At 39.2% G+C, this 22,824-nt stretch overlaps 1 protein-coding gene and 1 long non-coding RNA gene across 2 annotated transcripts in view; one reads left to right on the forward strand and one right to left on the reverse strand.

Annotated features, from left to right (window-relative positions):
• LOC147168603 (uncharacterized) overlaps positions 1-22,824 on the forward strand; it is a 47,157-nt gene that overhangs the window by 18,732 nt on the left and 5,601 nt on the right. The gene's annotated exons all lie outside the window — the stretch shown is intronic.
• Positions 3,630-7,030, reverse strand: hs3st1 (heparan sulfate (glucosamine) 3-O-sulfotransferase 1). Its single transcript, XM_086085851.1, has 2 exons — positions 6,845-7,030; positions 3,630-5,807 (listed from the first exon to the last, which is right to left on the reverse strand). The coding sequence occupies exon 2, from the start codon at positions 5,682-5,684 to the stop codon at positions 4,767-4,769; it is 918 nt and encodes a 305-aa protein (XP_085941977.1). The 5' UTR covers positions 5,685-5,807; positions 6,845-7,030; the 3' UTR covers positions 3,630-4,766.

Here is a 22,824-nt window from a genome sequence, read left to right on the forward strand (position 1 = left end):
ACGCAATGGTTGTCATTTCATCTCACGCAAGAATTTGCACGTTAAGGAATTTTCTCAAATGGATGCCTTATTTCGAATATAATGCATGAGACTCCACGTAATTGATTAAATAAACACAACTGGCAACGGTTTGACAAATGACACCATGTTTTCTTTCATCTTGAACAATCGTTTAGAAAAATGAAAACCACATCTCAATAAACACCTGAGACCCTTGAGGAACACCCTCTGGCATTATTTGGTGAATAACAATGTTCTTCTTTATTCTTACACAAGTATTTACACACATCAATGCTTCCTCTAAAATAAATGCCTTACCTCAAATAAATGACTGAGACCCTCTGTGGTTGACTAAATAAACACCGGGTAATTGACAAATCGCTAGATATGTCTTTCATTTCTCCTCAGTAGAATTTGTACACAATAAGGGTTAATCTCAAATAGATGCATTACTTCAAATAAATAAACGTGACTGTTAGTTTTTGAGAAAAAAAACACACTCTTGACTCCAATTTGATGAACTACAACATGTTTTTCCTTCCATCTTACAAAAGCATTTGTAAATATTAGGGCCTCGTCTCAAATTGATGCTTTACTTCAAATAAACACCTATGACGTCTCAATTCAAGGAAATAAAAACACCTGGTAATCATTTGACCGAGTGTGCGATATGTTTGTCATTTAAGCATCTGTACACATTATGGTCTTTACCATGGTCCTTACTTCAAATAAACACTGGGATCCTCTGTTATTGAGGAAATAAATACAATTGGTAATCATTTGACAAATTGTGTGATATGGTTATCATTTCTTCTTAGACACGCTTTTGTGCCCATTAAGGGCTCATCTCAATTAGATGCCTTACTTCAAATAAATAAATACTCTTGTCTACTATTTGATAAAATTACATAATGTTTTTCTTTCCATCTTACAAAGGCATTTGCAAGCATTAATACCTAATGTCAAATAGATGCCTTACTTCAAATAAACATCTGGGATCCTCTGTAGATAAGGGAATCAACATTCTAATTGGTGATTTTTTTCTTCTTCTTACTGAAACATTTCCACATAATCAAAGCTTCAGTGTACTGGTATGTTCTCACACATACTGAAATGCTCATCATATGATTTACTTCAATATATGTTTCAGTAGGCTGTGTGTTTGTGTGAGCGTTTTCAGTAGTGCGTGTGAGAGCATACGAACAATCCATTCCAATTGCAGCAAGCAAGAGATGCAGGTGTGGCCATGCTCCACTGGATCACATCCTGTAAAAGAACCCCAAAAAAGTCTGATTGTGATTCTCAGGGACTAGGCTGCTTGTAGAACTGCTCACTGCATGTGTGTATGTGTGTATGTATGTACACACGTGCCTTCTGGTTCTCAGTTCGTCCGGAAAGTTCTTGATTAAATGTTGTTCTAGGCCAAGGCGCGTGGGGGGCTGGGCGTTCCCATTATTCCCGCCTGTAGCCTCAGTTTAATGCTGCATGTGTGGGTGAGAACTCACATTATACGCGCGCCTTAGATTAATTAACTGATCATGCGGGCAAACGTGCTGCTGTAAAACTTTAGAGGGCTTCACAAGTGACGAGCCTAATGAGACTTTCATGATCTCTCAAGAGCCGTGAGCCTGGATGCAGGCACACTGTCAGTAAATCGGTTGTAAAATGGATTTAAAAAGTGCAAACTGATCATTCTGATTAACTCGCAGCAAAAATCTAATAAGATTTCATTGTATTTGCTTAAGTATGCTACACTGAAAACAAATGATTAACAGGCAACGGATTATTGTTGAATTACTGGCAGCAGAATGTGTATAAAAATGTCAAAAATATGCACACTGGAACTGTTATTGCCAAAGGCCAATGGAATATTACATTTTTTACCTTTTTTGGTAAAATATTTGATAAAGTCAAGCTAAATACAGCTATCTGAATTGAGTTCAAATAACTTGCATGCTTGTTCGTGAGCGGCGAGTTGACAAATGGCTCAGGGCCACATGTGGAGCTCAGTAACAAGGTGAGAATGGTTCTCCTCGGGTTTTTTTATGGAATACAGACGCAGAATATTGACTTCATAATTGTACCCACAGAGCCGAATTAATCTCAGTAACTGTATTGAGGCAATCATCAGCAAACGTTAGAGCTCTGCACTGCTGTTGATAATGTTTCAAATATATCAATAGAGTTATGCCCTTGAGCATAAACATGGTCCCTTTTTTTTCTTTCTTCACCATCCACGTTTGACTTTACAGCTCTGTCGACAGCAACTTATTTCTTTGACTGATTTCGCCGCCTGTACTTGCCTATGCATGAAATCCAAGGTGGCTGAGGTCACAAATAAGCTGGTTGTGTTTTAAATTCACACAGCAGGCCTTGAAAATGATCACAGTGAACGTTCCATACATGTAAATGTATCTGGTAGGCGAAGAAAAACAAAGCAAAATTGCAAACATCATTGCGGATGAATGCAAATAAGATGTGAAGCCCTTCATAGGACAACGAACCATATTTGGAAACCTGATTGGTGCTTCGCTTATTAATCATCCATTTCCGTGCTACTTATTGTTTGTTGTCGCTCCTCTTGGCCAAAGTCAGCTCTGATCAGCTCTGATCACCCTAATGAGGACATGAGCTCAAGAAAAAATGTACGTGGATATTGAGGAGAAACAAGAAGCAGACAGACTGAAATACTGTAGCTCCTTGAAATACAAACATGGACAGAACTCAACTTATTTTGAACCCTGCACAACATCACCTTTAATATTATGCAGTGACCTTGTTTACAACATGCGGCATGACTCCACACTCTAATCCGCCATTTCGCCTCTGTAGGTGCTGCTGTTTTGGTTAGCATCAGAGTTCAAATGGGCTGAGCAGTTTGCAGTTAGTACTTTTGAAACATAAAATTGCCCCCCAAAATACAAGACAGATATTTTTAAAGAATGACCTACTATATATATATCCCAAATTCCAATATAGCATCTTTCCTTAAAATTACATGAAATTAAAGGCAATTTTTAATCATTCTAATTTCTAGTTCCTGATTGTAAAATAGCCACAAGAGGGCTATACTGATAGTGGTATTGGCCGCTGTCACGAGTACAATACCATGAAATAAGGCCGGGTATCGGCCTGATATGATACCTGGTATCGGTACTTGCTCATCCCTAATTGAGACAATTACAGTTACAGTATCTGGAGGAAAAGGAGGTGCTATTTTGACAACGCACCCAAAGAGTTGGGGCCACCATTTTAGGAAACACAAAAGAGTCCTAAACAGGGTTTAGCACAAAAAAGAAACAGTCAGACATGCTGAAAATAATATAGCTCTTTAATGTTGTATTAATTATTCATCTTAGAAAATTGGATTTACAGGCAACATGATCTCACCAGAATTTATTTGGAAATCACACCAAATGTTAAGCACTTGATGAAGGTCAAACTGGACTATTTTGTAGCCACATGAATGTAAGCGCCACTCACTTCATAAAAATAGCCACTGAATATTCCACAAACATGGCGGGCATGCTGGGCTGAAATTGCCAGAGCAGGGCTGGGCACCTCGGATGAACAGTAACATAATAGCAATTTAGACACCCACCCCACCCCCCCCACCCCCAATGCTAAAATGAAGTATTCATTTTTCTATCACATTCAAATAAATAAATAAATAAATAAAAATATTTACCATTATTTCATAGGGGGTTATGTTAATTTTATAACCAAAAATATATGGCAGCTCTCTACCAAATACATTGGATTTTTTGTTAGACATGAAAAATCTGGACAGAATTCACTTGAAAATGGATTACATTTCATAAAACATACACAGAAAAAAATAAAAATAAAGAGCTAAAAAGATTGTTGCAAGATAAAAACAATGTGGTCCCTTTCCAGGAAGTGACTGAATGACTTCCGACTGGCTTAACGCAGTTCTGAAACATGAAGCTACACTTGATAATAAAACGACACACTGGATGTGGCTGCCAGGAAAAAAATGTATATGCACTATCCACAAAAAGTTAGTGATATTTGGCTTTTGGATTAAATGTCAGGATGAACCTAAAATGCACTGTAACCTTTATGGATGAAATAGTTTTTCTAATTTTTGTCCAACTGTTCAATATTTTAATACTTTTTGCACAACTTTTTTTTATTCACTGACAAGGAGCTGAACTGCAACATTTACAACAGGTGTTTGATTGACCCACTTCTATGCCTTTCTGTGACTCTTCCAGTCTGTCTCTGTCGGGGCTGGACTGGTCATCTGGCAAACAGGGCAGATGCCCGGTGGGCCGGCCTCTTCTGGGGCAGATGTAGTGCTTTTTCTTATAATTGTTTTCCTACATTGTACCACAAGAGACTGGCCCACAATTTTGAAGGACCAGTCCATTAATCCATTTTGAATATAGATAGCAAACATAAACATCAGTGGCAGAACTAAATGTTAAGCTAGAGTTGGGCTGGGCCGGGTCGAGCCGGTCGACCTATGCCAAAACTCCAGGGCCATTTTTTTTTTTGTGCCAGTCCAGCCATGGCCTCTGTTACGACCTGCTGGAAACACCATGTCACCGCATCATCCACATCCTCAAACACTTGTTGTGAATATTGCCATTCAGTTTTTTTGCTAGAGTTGTGAAACATGAACAGTTAAAAAGTTACCACCTAAAAGTCAACGATATAACTTTTTGTGAGTAGTGTAGCTTGTATAAAAATATATTTAATTTTGCGTTCATCTAGTCTGTTAGTACTGAAAGAGAAGGCTTTCACTTCCAGTTGAACGTTCGGCCCACCAGCTCAAAGAACTTCCGGTTGGGCTGGTGGAAGAACTGGTAGAGTTTCTGCAGGATGGCGGGAGCTACGCGGGGGTGCGCCCTGCCCTTGGAGTCGTGCAAGCAGCGTTCCCGCCCGTGCTCCCTCAAACAGTAGAATCCCTTGGTCTTGTTAAAGTAGAAGTTGGAAGCGTTGATCTGTGGCTCCAGTCTCAAGAAGCGTTCCACCTTTTTCATCTCGGGAAGCGGGTCTTGGATGAGCTGGTCACCGTCCACCACGTGGATGCTCTCCAGCGGGAAGTAGCGCAGCCAGTTCTGCATGTGCATGTAGTACAGGCTGCGATTGAGCGCCTTGTAGCTCAGGTTGATTTCACCGTCCTTCACCAGCACCGACTCGATGGGCCGGTAGCGTTTGTGCTTCTGGAGGCGGTTGTAGAAGACCTGCGTGTAGTCCGACAGCACGCGCTCCGTGGGGTCCCTGAGGATGAGCATGAGTTTGGCGTCCGGGTTCATCTGGTGGATCCGCTTGGGGACTTTGGCGGACGTGAAGTACGCGGGTGTCTTCTCCACGGTGATCTGATCGGGGTAGGCGAAGGGCATCTGGCTGCGGTACCAAGACAAGCCCTTCTGGAAGTGACTCTCCCAGTCGAAGAAGTGCACCTCGTTCTGGGCCGCCGCCACAGAGCTGTGCAGGCTCAGCATCTCTATGAGCGCCCGCGTGCCGCCTTTTCTTACGCCGATGATGATGATCCGTGGCAGCTGCTGCGCCGTCCCGTTTGGGTGGCCCGCCGTGCCGTTGTCGGCCGGCGAAGGGGCGGCGGTCGGCCCCTCGACGTCCGGCGAGGGCCTGGAGGAGGGAATGGTGGGGGACTGCATGGCGAAGAGCAGCAGCCCGAAGAGCAGGGCCGCCATGAGCGAGGTCCTGACCCTGGAGGATTTCAGCCTGGCGAGAGCGACAAAACTGGATCGCACATTGAAAGCTGGCTCGGGGACAATGGGAGCAGTGAAGAGCAGAAAACAGTCTGGGCCTCTTCTCTGCAAGGAAGAAAACACATGATGTTGTGTGTAAATGACTTCATTACAAGATAGGGGTGTGAAGTTTTTTTTCTAGAATAAGCAACAAACCATAATTCTATCTATCTATCTATCTATCTATCTATCTATCTATCTATCTATCTATCTATCTATCTATCTATCTATCTATCTATCTATCTATCTATCTATCTATCTATCTATCTATCTATCTATCTATCTATCTATCTATCTATCTATCTATCGTTTTACGGTCAGGAACCAGCAGTTCAAAATTTGAAAATTACCATTAATTTCATGCAATTTTAAGGAAAATCTTTTATCAAAATGATCTGTCAGCGTTTTTTGGGGACATTTTATGTATCAAAAGTACTAGTGGTATCGATACTTGGTATCGGTGAGTTTAGTACTCATACTGATATCAAAATGGAAAAAAAAGTGATGTAGACCATCCATAATAATAATAATAATAAACTTTGGGGGGAATTAAAATACTAAATATTTTCCAAAATTATGTTACATGAGAATTTTAAAATGTTTTATATATATTAAGTATTTTTATAAATTACTGCAATAGTGCAATTATATTAATTACATTAACATGAAGATAAACATACATTCAAAACAAATTATCCAATAATATTCGGGCGAGGGGGGCTAAATGAATGCAACAAATGCTACAAAATGCTTAAATATGTAAATTTTCCATATACTTGCTCACTCCTCTAAAAGTACGCGTAAGGAGGGGGGGAAAAACTGAAGTCTCAATCGGTTTAAAAATAGGCCTTTATAATGATTAAGGGAAAGGTCTAATAAAAAGTTGAATAATATTAACAACAATAATAATGATAATCGTCATCATCTGGTTCAATACAATATTTTAATTTGTGAAATCTGCTAAATTGATCTATATACACTTTTTTTCCTGAACCATGCATGCACAACAATAAGAACTTTATACACAGTAGAAAAAAACGCGCACTGAATGAACTAAGTGAGCACGTAAATGCTCACTTAGTTCATTCAGAAATCATTCCTACCTTTTGAATCTACAAAAGTCCGCGGGAGCAGGACGTGATGTTGTGCATCTCTCTTGCAAATGCTCCGCTTCTACGCGCTCTTACGCCGAGCAAAGCATCACCCCGCGGGGGAGAGGGAGCCACTTTGACCGGGGGAGACAGCCTCCTCCGGCGAAGTGCCAGCACCCTGACCGCTCCTCCTCTGCTCCTTTTACGCTGCTCTCTCTCTCTCTCTCTCTCTCTCTCTCTCTCTCTCTCTCTCTCTCTCTCTCTCTCTCTCTCTCTCTCTCTCTTGGATGTACGCCTACGAGGTAGCCGCGCCCCCTTGTGACTCATGATGACGTCACTCATGGTTATTGACTGAGAGCATTGCTGGCATGTGGGGCAGGTGACAGACAGAATTGAATATTAATGAAATATGAATGCCACTTAAATTACTATCATGAACTATAATTAGATTTTTTTTATATTTTGCGTTGCAAATACTGTCAAAGGTGTTTGAGGACATGCAAGCACGAAGGCTGAAGGGCTTTGCAGTATGAATATGAATACATACGCATGGGGATGGGGAATGGATGCAATTCCTACGCCGTGGGCAATCATCCATATTAAATATACTTACTGGGAGGCTGTGAGAGGTTAATTAATCTGAGAGACTTTCCACATGCGTCAGTAGGTGCTGCTGTTTTTGTAAGCAACAGAGTTTAAATGGTATAAGCAGTTAAATGTCTTTGTATGGACAAAAAAGTTGTTTCCTGTTATTTATCAAAATATCAATAATGTATGACTGTCAGTCAATGGCACATTTAAAGACTGTAAATACACCTAAACCCTCCATTGTTGTATTATTGGCACCTTGTGTGACGTTCTTGCCACCATCCCCAAGCCAGGAATGATAAAAAAAAAAAGAAGTTTTTATCCAGTCATATGTCATCATTTTGTTTACACTTTCTTAGCACAAAGGGAGATCTTTTTGGACATTTGCCTTGAGAAGTACGCGCACTACAAAGTGACCTTTGTGTTCTTCTGTTTGTATTTGCTGAAGTGTGCAACCCTGCAGCAAACACACTAGTTTATTTTCTGCTCAGTCACACACTCCAGGAGTGCTCACGCAGTATTTGGGTGAAGTGAAGGTGGATGTTCTTGCATTGTTGAGCTTCTTTTTCCATGTGAAGACATGTTTGTTCATTTTTTGAAAATATATATTTTTTGGACTAAATGTGAGTAAGTGGCAATGAAAAAAATGACTGCATAGATCAGTTTGGACATTTTTACTTGTGCTGGTACTCACTTTTGTTGGACAGTACAGTTTCACTTATATTTGCACTGTTGTACAAGCTTTACACTACTTTACTTTGTAAGTGAACCACTACACCATTTTTGATTTCCTATTGGAAAATAGTTTTGAAATTAGAATTTTTTTTGCAGTGGTTAACTTGTTTTTATACTTGCATGACAATTAAAACGTTTCCTAAATAATTCAGTAAAGGATTTACGATGGAGAAAGTTACACTTAATTATTATTTCCTTTTTTTCCCGTGGGAAAATCCGAACAAAGATGAACAATGATGATGATGTTTTCCGAATCCAGAAATCTGCCGCAAGTGTTTATGGTTTAACCGACAAACCCACTTCATGACCTATAAACACCCCAGCTTTGTATTTGTTATTATGCAAGATGAGGAAGGGGGGAATTTCATCATCATCATCATCTTCAACCGTCATTATTATTGCCATCATTGCCCGTCAAGAGTAACGAGAATGCATTAGTGGGAAGTACGTTAAGCAAGAGTCTTCTGAACAAGTCTGAACGAGTCACAACAAGACCATGAATGCCCAAAGGAACTGAGAATAGACCTTGATGCACGCTGGAGGCAAGGCAGGTAGATAGGACGGTAGCTTGACTTGAACATTTTGCCACCCTTTCTAACCACACACTTCAATGTTTTTATTTATTTTTATTGTATGTGACTGACCAACATAAATAGCACATAATTGTGAAGTAGAATGAAAATGATACACAGTTTTCAAAAGTTTAGGCATATAAAAATCAGTCAATACTTTGTAGGGACACCTTTGTTGCAATTAGTCTTTTGAGGTATGTCTCGAGACTGTCTAGAGACTTTTGAAAACCGTGTTTCATTTTTGTTGCACTTGACTTGCTATTTTGTGTTGGCCTATTACACAAAATCTCAACAACAAAAAAAGTTTTTGAATGGAAGGTCACAAAATGTGAAAAAAGTTGAATGGTATGAATAATTTTTGAAGGAATGTTTTTTCTTAAAGACATTTTGGGTTTCACACCAAAAGATGAGTATGAGACAAAAAAATTGAATTCCAACTTTCATTTTATGGTATTTACATATTGTAACAATAATAATTTACACAATTTAACTCATGATTGTTGCAGCAGAAAGATTTCTGAAGTCTACAAAACCACTTTGTGTGATATTTTTTTAATTGAGAGAAGCTTCATCATCCAATAACAGAATGAGCCAAAACACATTGCCTACACAACAAAGAACTTTATCAGGGGGAATTTTTTTGGGGGGGGGTCTTAGACTGGCCAAAATCAATCACCGGACCTTAATCCAATAGAGCATGCATTTTGACCTCTTGAAGCGTAGACTAAAGTCAAGTCAAGTCATCTTTATTTATATAGCGGTTTTGAAACAGCATTAGCTGTCACAAAGCGCTTGGGAGAAACCTCTGAAAACACCAGAAACAAATAAGAACTGAAAGAGGCCGCAGTAAAGGCCTGGAAAAGCATTTCAAATAAAGAATGCAGCAGTCTAGTGTCAACCTCCAATTTTTTTTTGGACAATAATATATTCTATGCAGCTCCTCTAGTCTAAATATGGTATTCTGGTTAATATTGCGTTAGTGGAATATAAGTTAAGCCTTTTTATCCATTTCAGGGGGCGGCCATTTTGCCACTGGTTGTCATATGTATATGATATCAATGTTGCTCATGTCTCAGCTAACAACCAATCACAGCACAGCTTCAGGAAACAGGTGAGCTTTGATTGGTCGTTGCCTGAGCCCTGCGCAACTGTGATGTCATCTTCAGTCGACAGCATGTGGCAAAATGGCCGCCCCCTGAGATGGATAAAAACAGCTGGATTTTGCTTCATAACTCATATTCCAAAATGTAATATTAATCAGAATATCATGTTTAAACTAGTGAGGTCACATATAACATATTATTGTCCACAAATGTTTATGTGTGTAGGTTGGATGGTCGATAGCGTGCACCTTTCATCTGTTGATATGCATAATATGAATACATAATAGCTCAATCACATTTTAAATCTTGAGAGACATTAAAACATAAAAAAAATTGGATACAAGGGCTTTAAACAGAATATTGCCCCCCTCTTAAGATCTTTACCAATTAAACCAATAGATTATCAAACACACTACGCCCAGTAAGCACCCGGTTTGTTGACACTGGCGCTCTTCTGTAAGTGTAAACATCATTACCACTCAGGAGTTGGATGCTGCACTTCATGTGGGCTGAGCACAGCCACCAGGGGATTACTATTTATAACCAACACACACCCAAAAAAAAAAGGTAAGCGGAATCTGTGTGTATCAGTAATTACTGCAGAGGTGCAAATCCTTGGAAATGGCCTTCATTATATTCGTACGCTGTGGCTAAGAAGTGAGGATAATGACTGGTGGGGGATTAACCCGACTTGGCACCAGCCAGCCTGCCCATTCCACTCCTTCTATCCTTTGCCTGGATGGGAGTAAAAAAAAGAAGAAAAAAAGGCTTGCCGAAGGCGGTTTTGATCAGCGTGTGATGTGATGCTGTGTGACAGGCCACAGACACACACATTTACTGTAGTTTTCCCACTACTCCCCAAAAAATACTCCACTCAGAGGATTAGTGGGAAACTTCTGACACAGCCGCAGTTGAAATATTTTACTAGACTGCTCTTCATCTATATTGGATGCTCGTGTGTGTGTGTGTGTGTGTGTAGGTGTGAATCAAACAGCTTTCAAGCAAAAAAAAAAAAAAGGATTAGCGGCTGTTTGCCGTAAATAACGTTTTGGAAAATCCACTGGACTGCGGCTTGAGAAGTCATTCAAAGCGCTTTTCTTTTCAATACACACCACAGTTTTATTGAAGAGGAAAAAATGTCTAACATCTCCAGCCAGACAGTGGATGAACAAATGAAGTGACAATGTGGTTTGCAAACCACCCTTTACCCATCAGCGAGACAGTGAAGAGGATTGTTAATAACTTAAAAGCTTTGACAAAACATCTGCTGTTTACAGATGTTTCATTTGATAGTTAACACACGAGCTGACCTGACTTCTCAAAGCAAACTATGTGGGGAATGTGGAAAGCATAGCATCACCTTTTCATCACAAAATATGCTCTATTCATTCATTTACAGATTCATGAATATTATTTTCTAAAACACTCAATTCAAGAATTGCTTATGGCATCCAAAACACCTGTTGTGAATTTTGACGTTCAGTTGCTTGTTTGAAAGCTGCAAATTGTGCAAAAAAACTAACAAAACTCTCTCAAGCCAACACAGAGACGCTAATGCATGCACAAGTTGTTTTAAACTCATGTAAAGCACTTTGATTTGCATTTTTTTTTGTATGAAAAGTGCTATTTCAATAAAGTTTGATTGATTGATTAAAGGGGAAGTCAACTTTAAAAATGACTTGACAATAATATGTTGTATGTGACCTCACTAGTTTAAACATAACATTCTGATTAATATTTCATTTGTGGAATATGAGTTATGAAGCAAAATCCAGCCATTCTTATCCATCTCAGGGGGCGGCCATTTTGCCACTTGCTGTCGACTGTAGATGACTTCACACTTGCTCAGGGCTGAGGCAACGACCAATCACAGTTCACCTGTTTTCTGAAGCTGAGCTGTGATTGGTTGTTAGCTGAGACCAGAGCAACATTGATGTCATTTTCACTCAACAGCAAGTGGCAAAAGGGCTTCCTTCTGATATTGATTTTTTTTTTTAAACTGCGGGATTTTGCTGTTTAGCTCAAATTCCTCTAATGCAATATGAACCAGAATATCATACATATTTAGACCGGTGGGACTGCGTAAAACATATTATTGTCAATCATTTTTTTGGGTGGTGGGGGGGGGGGGGGGTTGATTTCCTCTTTAATGTATCGCGATACGTATTAAATCGTCTTTTATTGGAGAGATGCACACTCCTATAAGAAAATGCTTTTTAAATACAATTAATCTATATAACAATATTTATAATGTAATAAATACATTTAGCGTTGTAATTTTTATTTGGACCAAAATAGAACTTATTTATTTTTTAGATTTTGAGGTAGCGATTTAAAAAATACTTCAACTTTGTTTTCCCTTTTCCACTGAATTTTGTTGACAACTTGCGGTTACACTGCACATTTTACGTAACTGAGTTTTATAAAGCCTTTGTTCGTCAGATTCCGGTTGCAGATGGTTTGCTACGGGGATGAATCAAAACCTTGTATTGTCAACCACATCAGTCATTATGGCTGAAAATGGGATGCATGTGTGAAATAGCTCTGAATTAGCTTTGTGTTCTCGTGCAACGTGATGGCGTACGAGCTATTACATGCACGCTATAATGAGAAAAAAAAAGGCAAATGGCTCGCGCTGTAGTTCTTGTAGTTGCAGTTTGTCAGTGCGCAACAAAAAGAAGGATAATGGCAAGAATAGTGTATGTGTGCTGTTTGGGCTAATAGAGGGCAGCAGTTAGGAGTCCATGGAGGCCTCTGAGAAAGGCCAGCTGTCGTACAAACGTGTGCTGGGAAGAGAAAGAAAATCAATGGCCATAACTGCTCAATAACAGAGTAGCCATAGAAGCGTAGAGATTGGGAGGAGGATGGATCAAGGGTCAGTGGCATTTTATATATATATATATATATATACCATCTGATATTCCAATAGCTTATTTTAGCCTTGCCATTAACCTTTTAAACAAGTGACTGAATAGTGACACTTTGCCAATTTTGCACATCTCCGTAGTACAATTTCTACTGTATTTATCGTTGTAGATCCGGCACTTTGCATAATTTGCATAACTGTTGTTGATCAGCATTATCGCACTACTGCACACTTCATATTTGTCTAATTTCTCCCTGCATCATTTACACACTTGTTGATGTGTTTTTATTACTGCACTACTGGACACTTTGTACTGCTAAATGACTCTCAGTACTTTTATGTCTATGTCTGAAATTTGTTATTGTGGCTTGTTTAAGTGTTTTAGAGTGGCTCCTCCAACTACCAGAGACAAAATCCTAGTGTGTTTCACATACTTGGCCAGATGATTCTGAGTTTGATTTGAAAAAATCTTCGAGCTCATGAAAAATGATTTATATATTTATGTGTGCTCACAATTACACCAAAACTATCCAAGAATAGTGGAACTTGAACTCAATTGAAATGCAGCTCTGTATGATATGTAAAATACATATTAGAGCGTCGGTCTGGGTTATCACAGTTGAAGGTTACATAGGTACATCACTCCTCGACATTTAATGTTCAATTGAATGCTTACTGTGTGTTCATTTGTGGCGGCTGCTAGCAGTCAGCCAGACACACTTAGGGAAGATTCCAGAAGAAGTGGTATCCTAGCAACAGAGGCACATATCCCTTCTTGTGTACAGTTATTGTGTGCATGTGCGTGTGCGTGTGCGAGTCTCTGTGGAGGAAGTCGCCGTTAGAATGCAAAGCGACACATCGCCGGTCGGGTCTCCTGATTCTCCCACTTTTGCCGTCCAACGTTGTTAGACGTCCTTGGTGCGCACTCCCTTCTGACCGCCCCGAGGTCGTCGGGGTTGGCCGTGCCCGCTGACCTTTTCTCGTGGCGAAAAGGTCGACATTCCCAGTGCGCATGCTTTACAAGCACTTGGACGCGGGACTCGCAAAGTCTCCTTTCCCGACAAGTGGAATGAATGAGAAGAATGGATGGAAGGCGTCCAACTGGTCCTGAGAGGGAAGCAGCGCGCTGTTGCCTCGCGTCTAATTCAATTACTGATGGGCCCCTTTGGAAAGCTCTTGTTTTACATAAGCCTTCTTTCAGCTTGATTTATGGCATTCATATTCAAGCTCATGGGAGATTTTGGTAAACACTCTCAGCTTTGGGATTCTTTGTACAACATTCGCAAAGAGCTTTTTCCGTATTCGGCTGTTTCGCAACAAGATAGGAGGATTGAATTAACCTTTGAAGTGTTTTCCCGTCATTTGTCGTCTTATTCCATTTCAATGGAATGCTTTCATTATACTTGAATGAGTAAGCCTTAATTTTGTTTTAGATGCAAATGTTCTATCCAGCTACAAAGGCATGGTTGTGGACGACCACAATGTATCGCCACACACCAAAAACACAAGTAGATGAAAGCACAGTTTAATTGTAGTTTCTCTACCCAAATGAAAAGCTAGTAAATTACAGTGTCACCACCAACCATTAGACAAAAGACTGAAAATGTATCGATTCGTAGCGGTAATGAACACACAAAATATGAACATATATGGCCTGTGTTCAGCAGACACATTTCTGCTGAAGACGTGAGGGAAGAATAATAATGAATCTCAAGTATCCCAGGAGCATCAAAAAATGGAAATGACAAAACAAATGCCCCATAGGGAATAATGTAAAGACATTTAATTTGCTACAGGCTTAAACTGTCGCAATCATAAAACATTTATTAATTGTTTTGTGCTACGGGGCATGTTTTAATTAACATTTGACATTTTTAACTGTTGTTGAAGGGTAGAAATATGTGTTGCTGCTGTATAATCTAGCAGAGTTCAAATAAAGTAAAAATACTCAACTTTCGAAGTAAACTGGAGGGAACAGGAACGTATCAAGAGTTATATTGTCACTGGTTAATAGAATGCATCTATAACTTAAACAATATAAAAATGTATAACATCAAATACAATGAATATTAAACGTTATATTTTTTGCTCACCTGTTCACCACTTTTGTGCTCAAGCCAAAGCTGCGTCTAATACCTTCATCATCATCTTTAGGCAATTACAAACCTTTTTTTTTTTTTAAATAATCTTTGCTTTTCACTATTCGCACTATTCGCAGCAGGGCTCTGTACCCTGTTAACGATGATAGCATGCTAACGGACTAGCTCTAGCGTGCTAGCGAGCTAACAATAGTACATTACTTCCAAAAACAAAATCCGGTAATCAGTACATCCCCACTGTCTTTGGCCGCATGCATAGGAGGAGCATTTCTGTTTGTCTATAAAAGTACAGCATCACAGAGAACCACCGTTCGTAGCCACTTAGTACTGGACAAACGTCAGATGAGTCACTTGACCTTTGATCAGAAATTAACACAACATTTGGTACCCTTACTCACAAACCCAGTGGTGCATCTCTGTTATTTTTGGAATAAGATGTAACTAGAAAACAACCCGTAGGCGTGTTGTGTGTCTTCACACAGCATCCGCAACATCGAGTTAGTGGTTCATAATTGGAATTGTGTGGAGAGATGTGACTTGCCAGAACGGTGATTAAGCTCATATAATGGAAAAGATGCGGAGGGATAACAGGTTTGATGCCCGAGATAACAGACTGCATATAGAATAAGCACATACACATGTATGCAGCGCGGTCACTTAGAATGTAACACGGCCTACCTGGTGGATTGCAAACATCTGTTCTTGTTAAATTGCAAAGAACATTTATTGATCGGGTGCTGGCGCTGCATTCCTTCACAATTTACGGTACTGTTGGCAGAGGGGAAAAGGCTGTTCAGGGGCATTTAAAGTGAATTACCAGTTCACATGCCCATGTCTTTTTTTTTCTTTCTTTTTTTTTGCTCTCCTTGAATTTACCAAGAGAGGCATGCATGCTGAATTCAAATGAAAATGGCCTCCTCTGAAGTCCAGGCAGCAGCTCTTGGCCGCTTTGTGTGAATTAAGGAGGATTGCGCAAGAGCTAAATTGACTGCAGATGGGTAAGGAGGTGACGCTAGGTGGGTGCAGGGGGGAGGGTCTGCTGTTTTATCATCTCGCAGATTATCAGTATGTGACATCAACTCTGACCTGCCAACAGTACACAGGCTGTAATAAGAGTAATAAGCTGAGGCAGCTTGAAGTACTGTAGCATCGCTGTCCTGATAATGTCATTAAATATTATTTGGTGCTCTACTCCAATGACAATATTTCCATTTGTGATCAAACTGCCACTATGGGTATCTGCCATTGAGTTATTTTTGTATCAAAAGTTAGACCTTCGTTCAAAAATAAAAGCTGATTAAAGTTGTACATTCTTCATGTGTGTAGATCATTTTGTTAAAATAAATAATATGTACAGATAAAATGTCTCATCCCTGGTAAAAACTATCTACACATGCACTTATATCAGGAACCGAGTCAGATCGGAATCTGTGATGTCCCGAGCCATCTTCATCATTCCATCGTCAAGGTCTGCTTAAATTCCATATAAACGTACTTTCTCTCATCAGTTTCACCTTCCGCCATGTCAAGGACTGTGTCCTCACTCAACTCAACTCTCAACTCAAAAACAATCATAGCTGCATACAAAGCGCTGCCCACAAATAAAAAATCATACATGTAAAAACAAAGACAGTTAGAACAATAAATTAGTAACATAAAGACAGGATAATGCTGAGTCAAAAGCCGAAGAATAAAAATAAAAGGGAATTTAAAATAAATTGATTACATTTAAAGGGAATAAATTGAGCCGCTTTGATTGGTGGCCAAGTTGGCTGTGTTCACGCCCACAATGGCGGAAAATTTTGCAAGACTTGCACTGGAAACAAAAATGGAAGTTTTATTATTTGGAATTTGGTTGTTTATCTTGCAAATCAGTTTAGAGGCACACGGAAAGAAAAAAAAAATATTTCGCAGATCGCTTTTATCATGTCATACTGATAGTTTTAACAAATATGACTTGAAAACTTTAGTTTCACCCTTTAAAGATAAAAGTTTCGTACATGTGAGCATAGCCTTCGTGTTTGTCAACTGTGGTTTCTTTTTTATTCACACCCAAGACAAAGTGGAGCCAAACAGGCCAAACAGGCCAAACACCCAGAATCTTATCAGAGTCTTTCGTAGCCCCTCCCCCACCCTCGTCTATCTGGCATAAAGTAGGAAGTGGTCATAAATCACCAGCTCCCCTTCTGCCAAGTGTGGGTCTGAGCATGCCAGGAAACAGTTGTTTCCTTAAATCCTCCTGCATCGAACGTGAGGAGCAGGGGAGCGCAACCCCCCCTACACCTCAGAGCCGGCAGCAGGAATTCATCGCACAGTCGAAAAGTAAATATTTGCCAGAAAGCGGTGAAAAAGGTTACTGTGAGCAGCGAGAGAGAAAGAGGGGTAATACATCTGAGAGATGCTCTTGCGGTTTTAAGGCAACACTTTTGCTTTATTGACATTCTTCAAGGTTAAAACGATTTAGTTTATTTTGCTCCAGCACGGTTTGATTTTCTATTCTCATAACACATGACCAAATTTAACACCTCTACAGAAAAAGCGCTACAGAAAACAGGTTCGGCACGGAAAAAGGGTTCAAGCTCCCGATGCCGTAATGAACCGTGACAACGGGAACGTGTACGGCGCAGCTGCGATATGTTATTGTGTATTATTTAATATCAAGTGAAAGATCAGCGTGGCAGGTTATTATTTTCAGAAATTGCAACCCAGCCGCAACATTGTAGCACTGAGCGCGCGTGTCAAATTGTGCAGGTCACAGATGTGAGGTCTTAATGCAGCATAACGACAAGGAAAATTGCTTTTTTTTTCTCCTCCATGAGGCCTGATAAGAAAACATGACTGTTTTTGAATAGCTCCAACATTGTGTTTAAGTATCACAAAAAAATGCCTCCCTCAAATGGATGCCTCCTTTTTGCTATTAGAAAAAAAGGGTAGCAACTGCTCTTATCTCTGTGCAGGGATCCTATTTTTCACACACCGCCATGAAAGCGTCAACTCCTCAATTCCTAGTATGCACGCCTTTGCCAACCAAAACAGCAGCACCAATCTACTTGAGTCACATTTTTGCAACAATAGTCAGGTTTCCATCCAATTGTTTAAATTTTTTTAAGCGAATTTACTGAAAATGCGCAAAATGGACATGCGACTTATGCCCGTTTCCATCTCTTCTTCTTTTGCGAATATTGAGAGGGGACACCATAGAGATGTGATCCACTAGTAATTTAAAAGAAGAAGAACAGGAAGCGACTGCGCCGTGCAATGACGTCATACGAGTTTGCTTTTGTAATTCTTGATAAACCGTAGCGTTTCTTTGCTCTTTTCCTTCTAAAATTTTGACCGGACATTACGTACGTGTGACGTAATATCCGGTCAAAATGTGCGACGTGTATCCGGTCTTGTCAGCGTTAATTTGCAAAAACTGTTTCCATAGCCAAAATTTGCATTTTCCTTTTTTTTTGATACACTTCAAAATCTACCCCGTCCAAGCATTAAAACTTTATTTCTAGAGTTTCCATTCAGTTTTATTTTTGCATTTCTTGAAAATTTGAATACAAGTGAATGGATGGAAACCCCATTAATGAATATTTTTAACATTGTAAATAGTAGGGATGTTCAATACCACTTATTTTGAGACCGATACCAGTATGCGTACTCAACTCACCGATACTGTGGTACCGATACCACAAGTAGGCCTACTTTTGATGAAAATGTATGACTGAATTTTAAAGAAAGACCTATACATCCCAATTTAGCATTCCCCCCTTACATTTTTTTCTATTCTCCTAATTTCTAGTTTCTAGTTCTTGATCGTAAAACCGCCAATATTGGTATTGGCTGCCGTTGTAAGTACAGATTCGTTGAAATAAAGCCTCGTATAGGCCCGATACTGATACTTGTATCGGTACTCGCCCATCCTTAGTTAATTGTGATGTAAGTAGAATGACGTAAATGAATTAAGTACATTTTTGCTTTCCGTCTATTAGATACCACGGTGAGTCAAGCCTCCCTCAAATGAACCGCACAGAAAATTTAAATACAGTATCTCAATTCATAGATTTTAATGTTCACACATGGACACAGAGTTAACTATTGACACCATTTGAACTGTATTGTTAACAGTTGTCTGTGCGGTATAAAAGATGATGTCATGTTATGAGAAGATTAGATTTCCTGTCGACTCTGACGTGATCACTCCACAATGTTACATGTGGAAATAAGGCATTATAAACAATCCTCAAGCTCTCTTTGGATTTTTCCACACTAAATTATACTGTTTGCAAAGAAGAAACTAGTGGCACAAGTAAAAATAACCAAAGTGTCTTCATTGTATGAATTCATCAGATCAAAGTGAGTCAAGCTGTGAGCCATCAAGTCAAATGAGACATTACAAAGTGACGCCTCACACATGCAAGCTGGTGTCTGAGAAGAATGCGCGCAGCTGACGTCCAAACAAGCGACGATGACACGCTAACAACATTTGACACGACAATGACAAACAAGGGCAATGTTATTTCTTCATTTCGTCTTTTTTTTCTTTTTCTTTTTTTACTTTCACCGGTTTCCCTGACGACAGAGACCCTAGCGTGAGCAATGATCTAGCCGCATTGGAGCAACATGGCAGAGGTGCCCTTAACTTCTCCTTGTCGACGGATGGAGGAGGAAACAAAGTCAAATTACATTATTATATGCTGTGCTCTTGACTTAATGAGTGGCTGTATAAAGGCGTTAATCGTTTACACTTTTGTCCATACATCCACTTTCTATGTAGACATATAAAAATGTAAACAAACAGCCATTCACAATTTAATGCTTCTGATTAGCAAATGTATCAGTGTTTGCTTAGACTACTAACCCACCAATCAGAGGATAGTAAAAAGCTGGCATTATTATATATATATATATTATTGCATTGCATTATTATATATATCTTCCAATAACAGTTTTTTTTAAACTCAAACTCAAAAGATTATTCATATAAATCCAAAGCAGCATCTTAACTAGTTAGCAAGTGCAGCAATGTAAACAAACGGAACAATTTTGACACTTGTTGCTAGGCAGAATAGCCTCAAAAAACAATGAAAAACCGGCAAAAAAACTGGTTTCAGAAGACATGAAGTCGGAATTTTAAACAATGGAAGGTAACTGTAAAGATCTCAATTCATAGACACATTAAAGAGTTAACTACTAAGTCCATTTGAACTTTGTTACTAGCCAAAACAGCAGCACCCACCGACAGACATGAACAGGCTTATGCAGTCTTGTTGCGCAGCATTAAAGATGATGTAGAAGGGGGTCTTCAACAACATTTAGTGTTCCATTAAATTTGTATTGATTGTAAATGATTCTTAAATTATTTGTACAAACAAATTCCTCCCCAATACACATCTCCTCCACCAGCATTTGTGTAAATAAACACCCCCGTCCAATACGTGACAATCAGTTATTCAAACTGTGATTCAGCAAACTTGAAAACGTACCCGTCATTGATCTCTTTAGGATTACAAATCAGTTCATTTGAAGGGATCATCTACTGCAACTCCCAGCAAACTAAATGACAAGCTTGCGATCAATGCTGAGATCAAGTAATCAGCGCTTGATTGGATGTAGTGGTGCTCTTATTGATCCATGTCTGCATCACTAGACAAGAGCTCTGAGTGACTCCTTCGATTACCAAAGTGAGGTTAAACACAGACGCATGCCGCAACGGGAACCGCAGTCGGACCACTGGAGTCACAAATATTGTCACTCTGATAGTCTGACGTTAACCATAGACGGTGGTTGGTTGAGTTAATTCTAATTATGTTAGTTTTTTGTTATGTTTTTAATTTTTTTTAAATACACACAATATATTAAATCCTAATAAAAACAATGTAAACAAGTAAACTATTAAAAAGTAAATTTAGTCCAAAAGTCACACACTGTGTATGTACGTAGTATAGACGTGCAATAGTGAAGTGATTAATCAACATCTAATCAATTATCAAACTAATCGATAATTATTTTGATAATGATTTCATTGTTATGCAACCTTGTTTAATTTAAAATTATCCAAATCCATTCTCTGATTTCTGTCGTCCATGAAAGCAGACTGATTAACTTTATCCTTGATTAGCTTTTACTTTAAACATTGTTTTGCCTATTTTCTGATGTTACAGACCAAACCAGTAACTGAATCTTGATTGATTGATTTATAAATGTGTGCATGTTCTGCTAGTATTAGCATCTTCTCCTTGCTCACTGTGAGTGTTTTCATTTTGTAGGTGTTTGATTATTTGTCCCGTTCAAAGTCTTGAAAGTAGTTTATTATGTTGCTTTTTTTGCGCTTCGCTCAAATTTTGACTTACAAGCAAAACAAAGTTAACCCTATAAAGCCTGAACCATGAAATATATGAGAAAATTCAGATTCTATGCAACAAACAAACAAAAAAAAATTTTTTTTTTAATCAACTTCCACATACTGTATGACTTTTGATTTGTGTCATATTTGATACATCCCGTCACAATGCTTTAAATTTGTACATTTACAACCGTAAAAAATATAATAATAAACAGACATATCAAACCTATTAATATTTCAAAAAATCAGAAGGAACATTTCCCACTACTAAGAAGTATAGGTGTCGCTCCTTTCTCGATGGGGTATACGCCACGGAGGAGGCGGGACTTCCGACTTCCTGATTTTCACACATCAGCTTTGTTTCCGTTTCCAGTTTTTGCGCTTCCACCTTTGTGCACTTCGGTTGCGCGTTCCCGTCAATGGGTGCGAGTGTGTCTGTCTCAGATGTCCGAAGCATTTGAGAGAGTTGAGACCAATGGGCGGGAGCGCGCATTTGGGGGGCGCAGGGATGGGTGTGCGAGTGTTGGAATGCGGCCATCAGTGGCCAAAAACTACGCTGATGTGTGAAACCCGGAAGTCGGAAGTCCGTGGCATCTAATCTTGCAAGGTCGCTGGAAAAGCCATCAGATGGGTGACACTGCCCTCTAATGGGTTATTCGTGCAATGCATGTGTCAGATAATATACGTCGGGGTTTTAATGGGGAAAAAATATTATACTCATGAAATAGAGAACTCAAAATGTCTTGTATTTAATATGATACGTTTTGCATTATAGGGTTAAAAAAACAGCCAAGTGACATGCATTGATTCATTTTCGACACAATACTGAGTAGAGCACCAATATCAAACAATCCTTCTATGGATGAGATACAATCAGCACACCTTTGGACATACTGCCCTCCTGCATGTGTCAGAATTTTGTCTTTGAAATTCAAGCATGCTAGGGGAAATTAATAATGCATCATCTTAACCCAATTCCTGAATATGGTGGTAGAGTTAAAAATAAAATGTTCTTCAAGTGACTTTTATCAAGTCCTAAATGTGATGGCAAATTACCAAAAAAAAAAGGAAGTTCTCGTTGAGACCCAATCAGAAAAGCACTCAAGAGGCCAGTCTTTTTCCATCAAGGTTGTCATCACGAGTCATTTATATCTCCTGAAACTGGCATTAAAAGAAAAATCACAATGAGTTGTACAGGTTCTATATTTCGAAAGGTCATGTTCAAAATGTCGATATTTTGACAAACACTTTGCAAAGACATGCACAGTATCTGCTAAAAACCTTTCAGCAGCAGCCACGATGTCAAGAGCTGATTTCATTGTGTGCTCCGACAAACAGCAAATGAGCCTCCTATTGTGGTTTCCTGCTTACATTCACTGCTCACTTTTATATGCTGGGCTGGAGGAGGAAGCCGTTAGATGTTCAGTGTTGTTTTAACAAAATGGTGGGAATGGCGGCATTTAGGATGGGAGAATTAAATGCCAGACTAGAGATTAGAACACAGATTTACTGTACACACTTTAAGACCGTGCAGAATTTCACAAGTTACTTCATGTTAAAGATTAGATAGCTCTTAATATGAAAAGAAAAATGCACTGAGCTGTCACCGTCTTACAAATCTAGTGGCAGAAAAATGACCTCAACGCAAATCAATATCACACTCGTTTTTTACAGTATAGTACGTCTTTTTAA

This window comes from Leptonotus elevatus, chromosome 9 (genome assembly GCF_054856555.1).
Source record: "Leptonotus elevatus isolate MCC_2025b chromosome 9, RoL_Lele_1.0, whole genome shotgun sequence".
Taxonomy (NCBI): domain Eukaryota; kingdom Metazoa; phylum Chordata; class Actinopteri; order Syngnathiformes; family Syngnathidae; genus Leptonotus; species Leptonotus elevatus.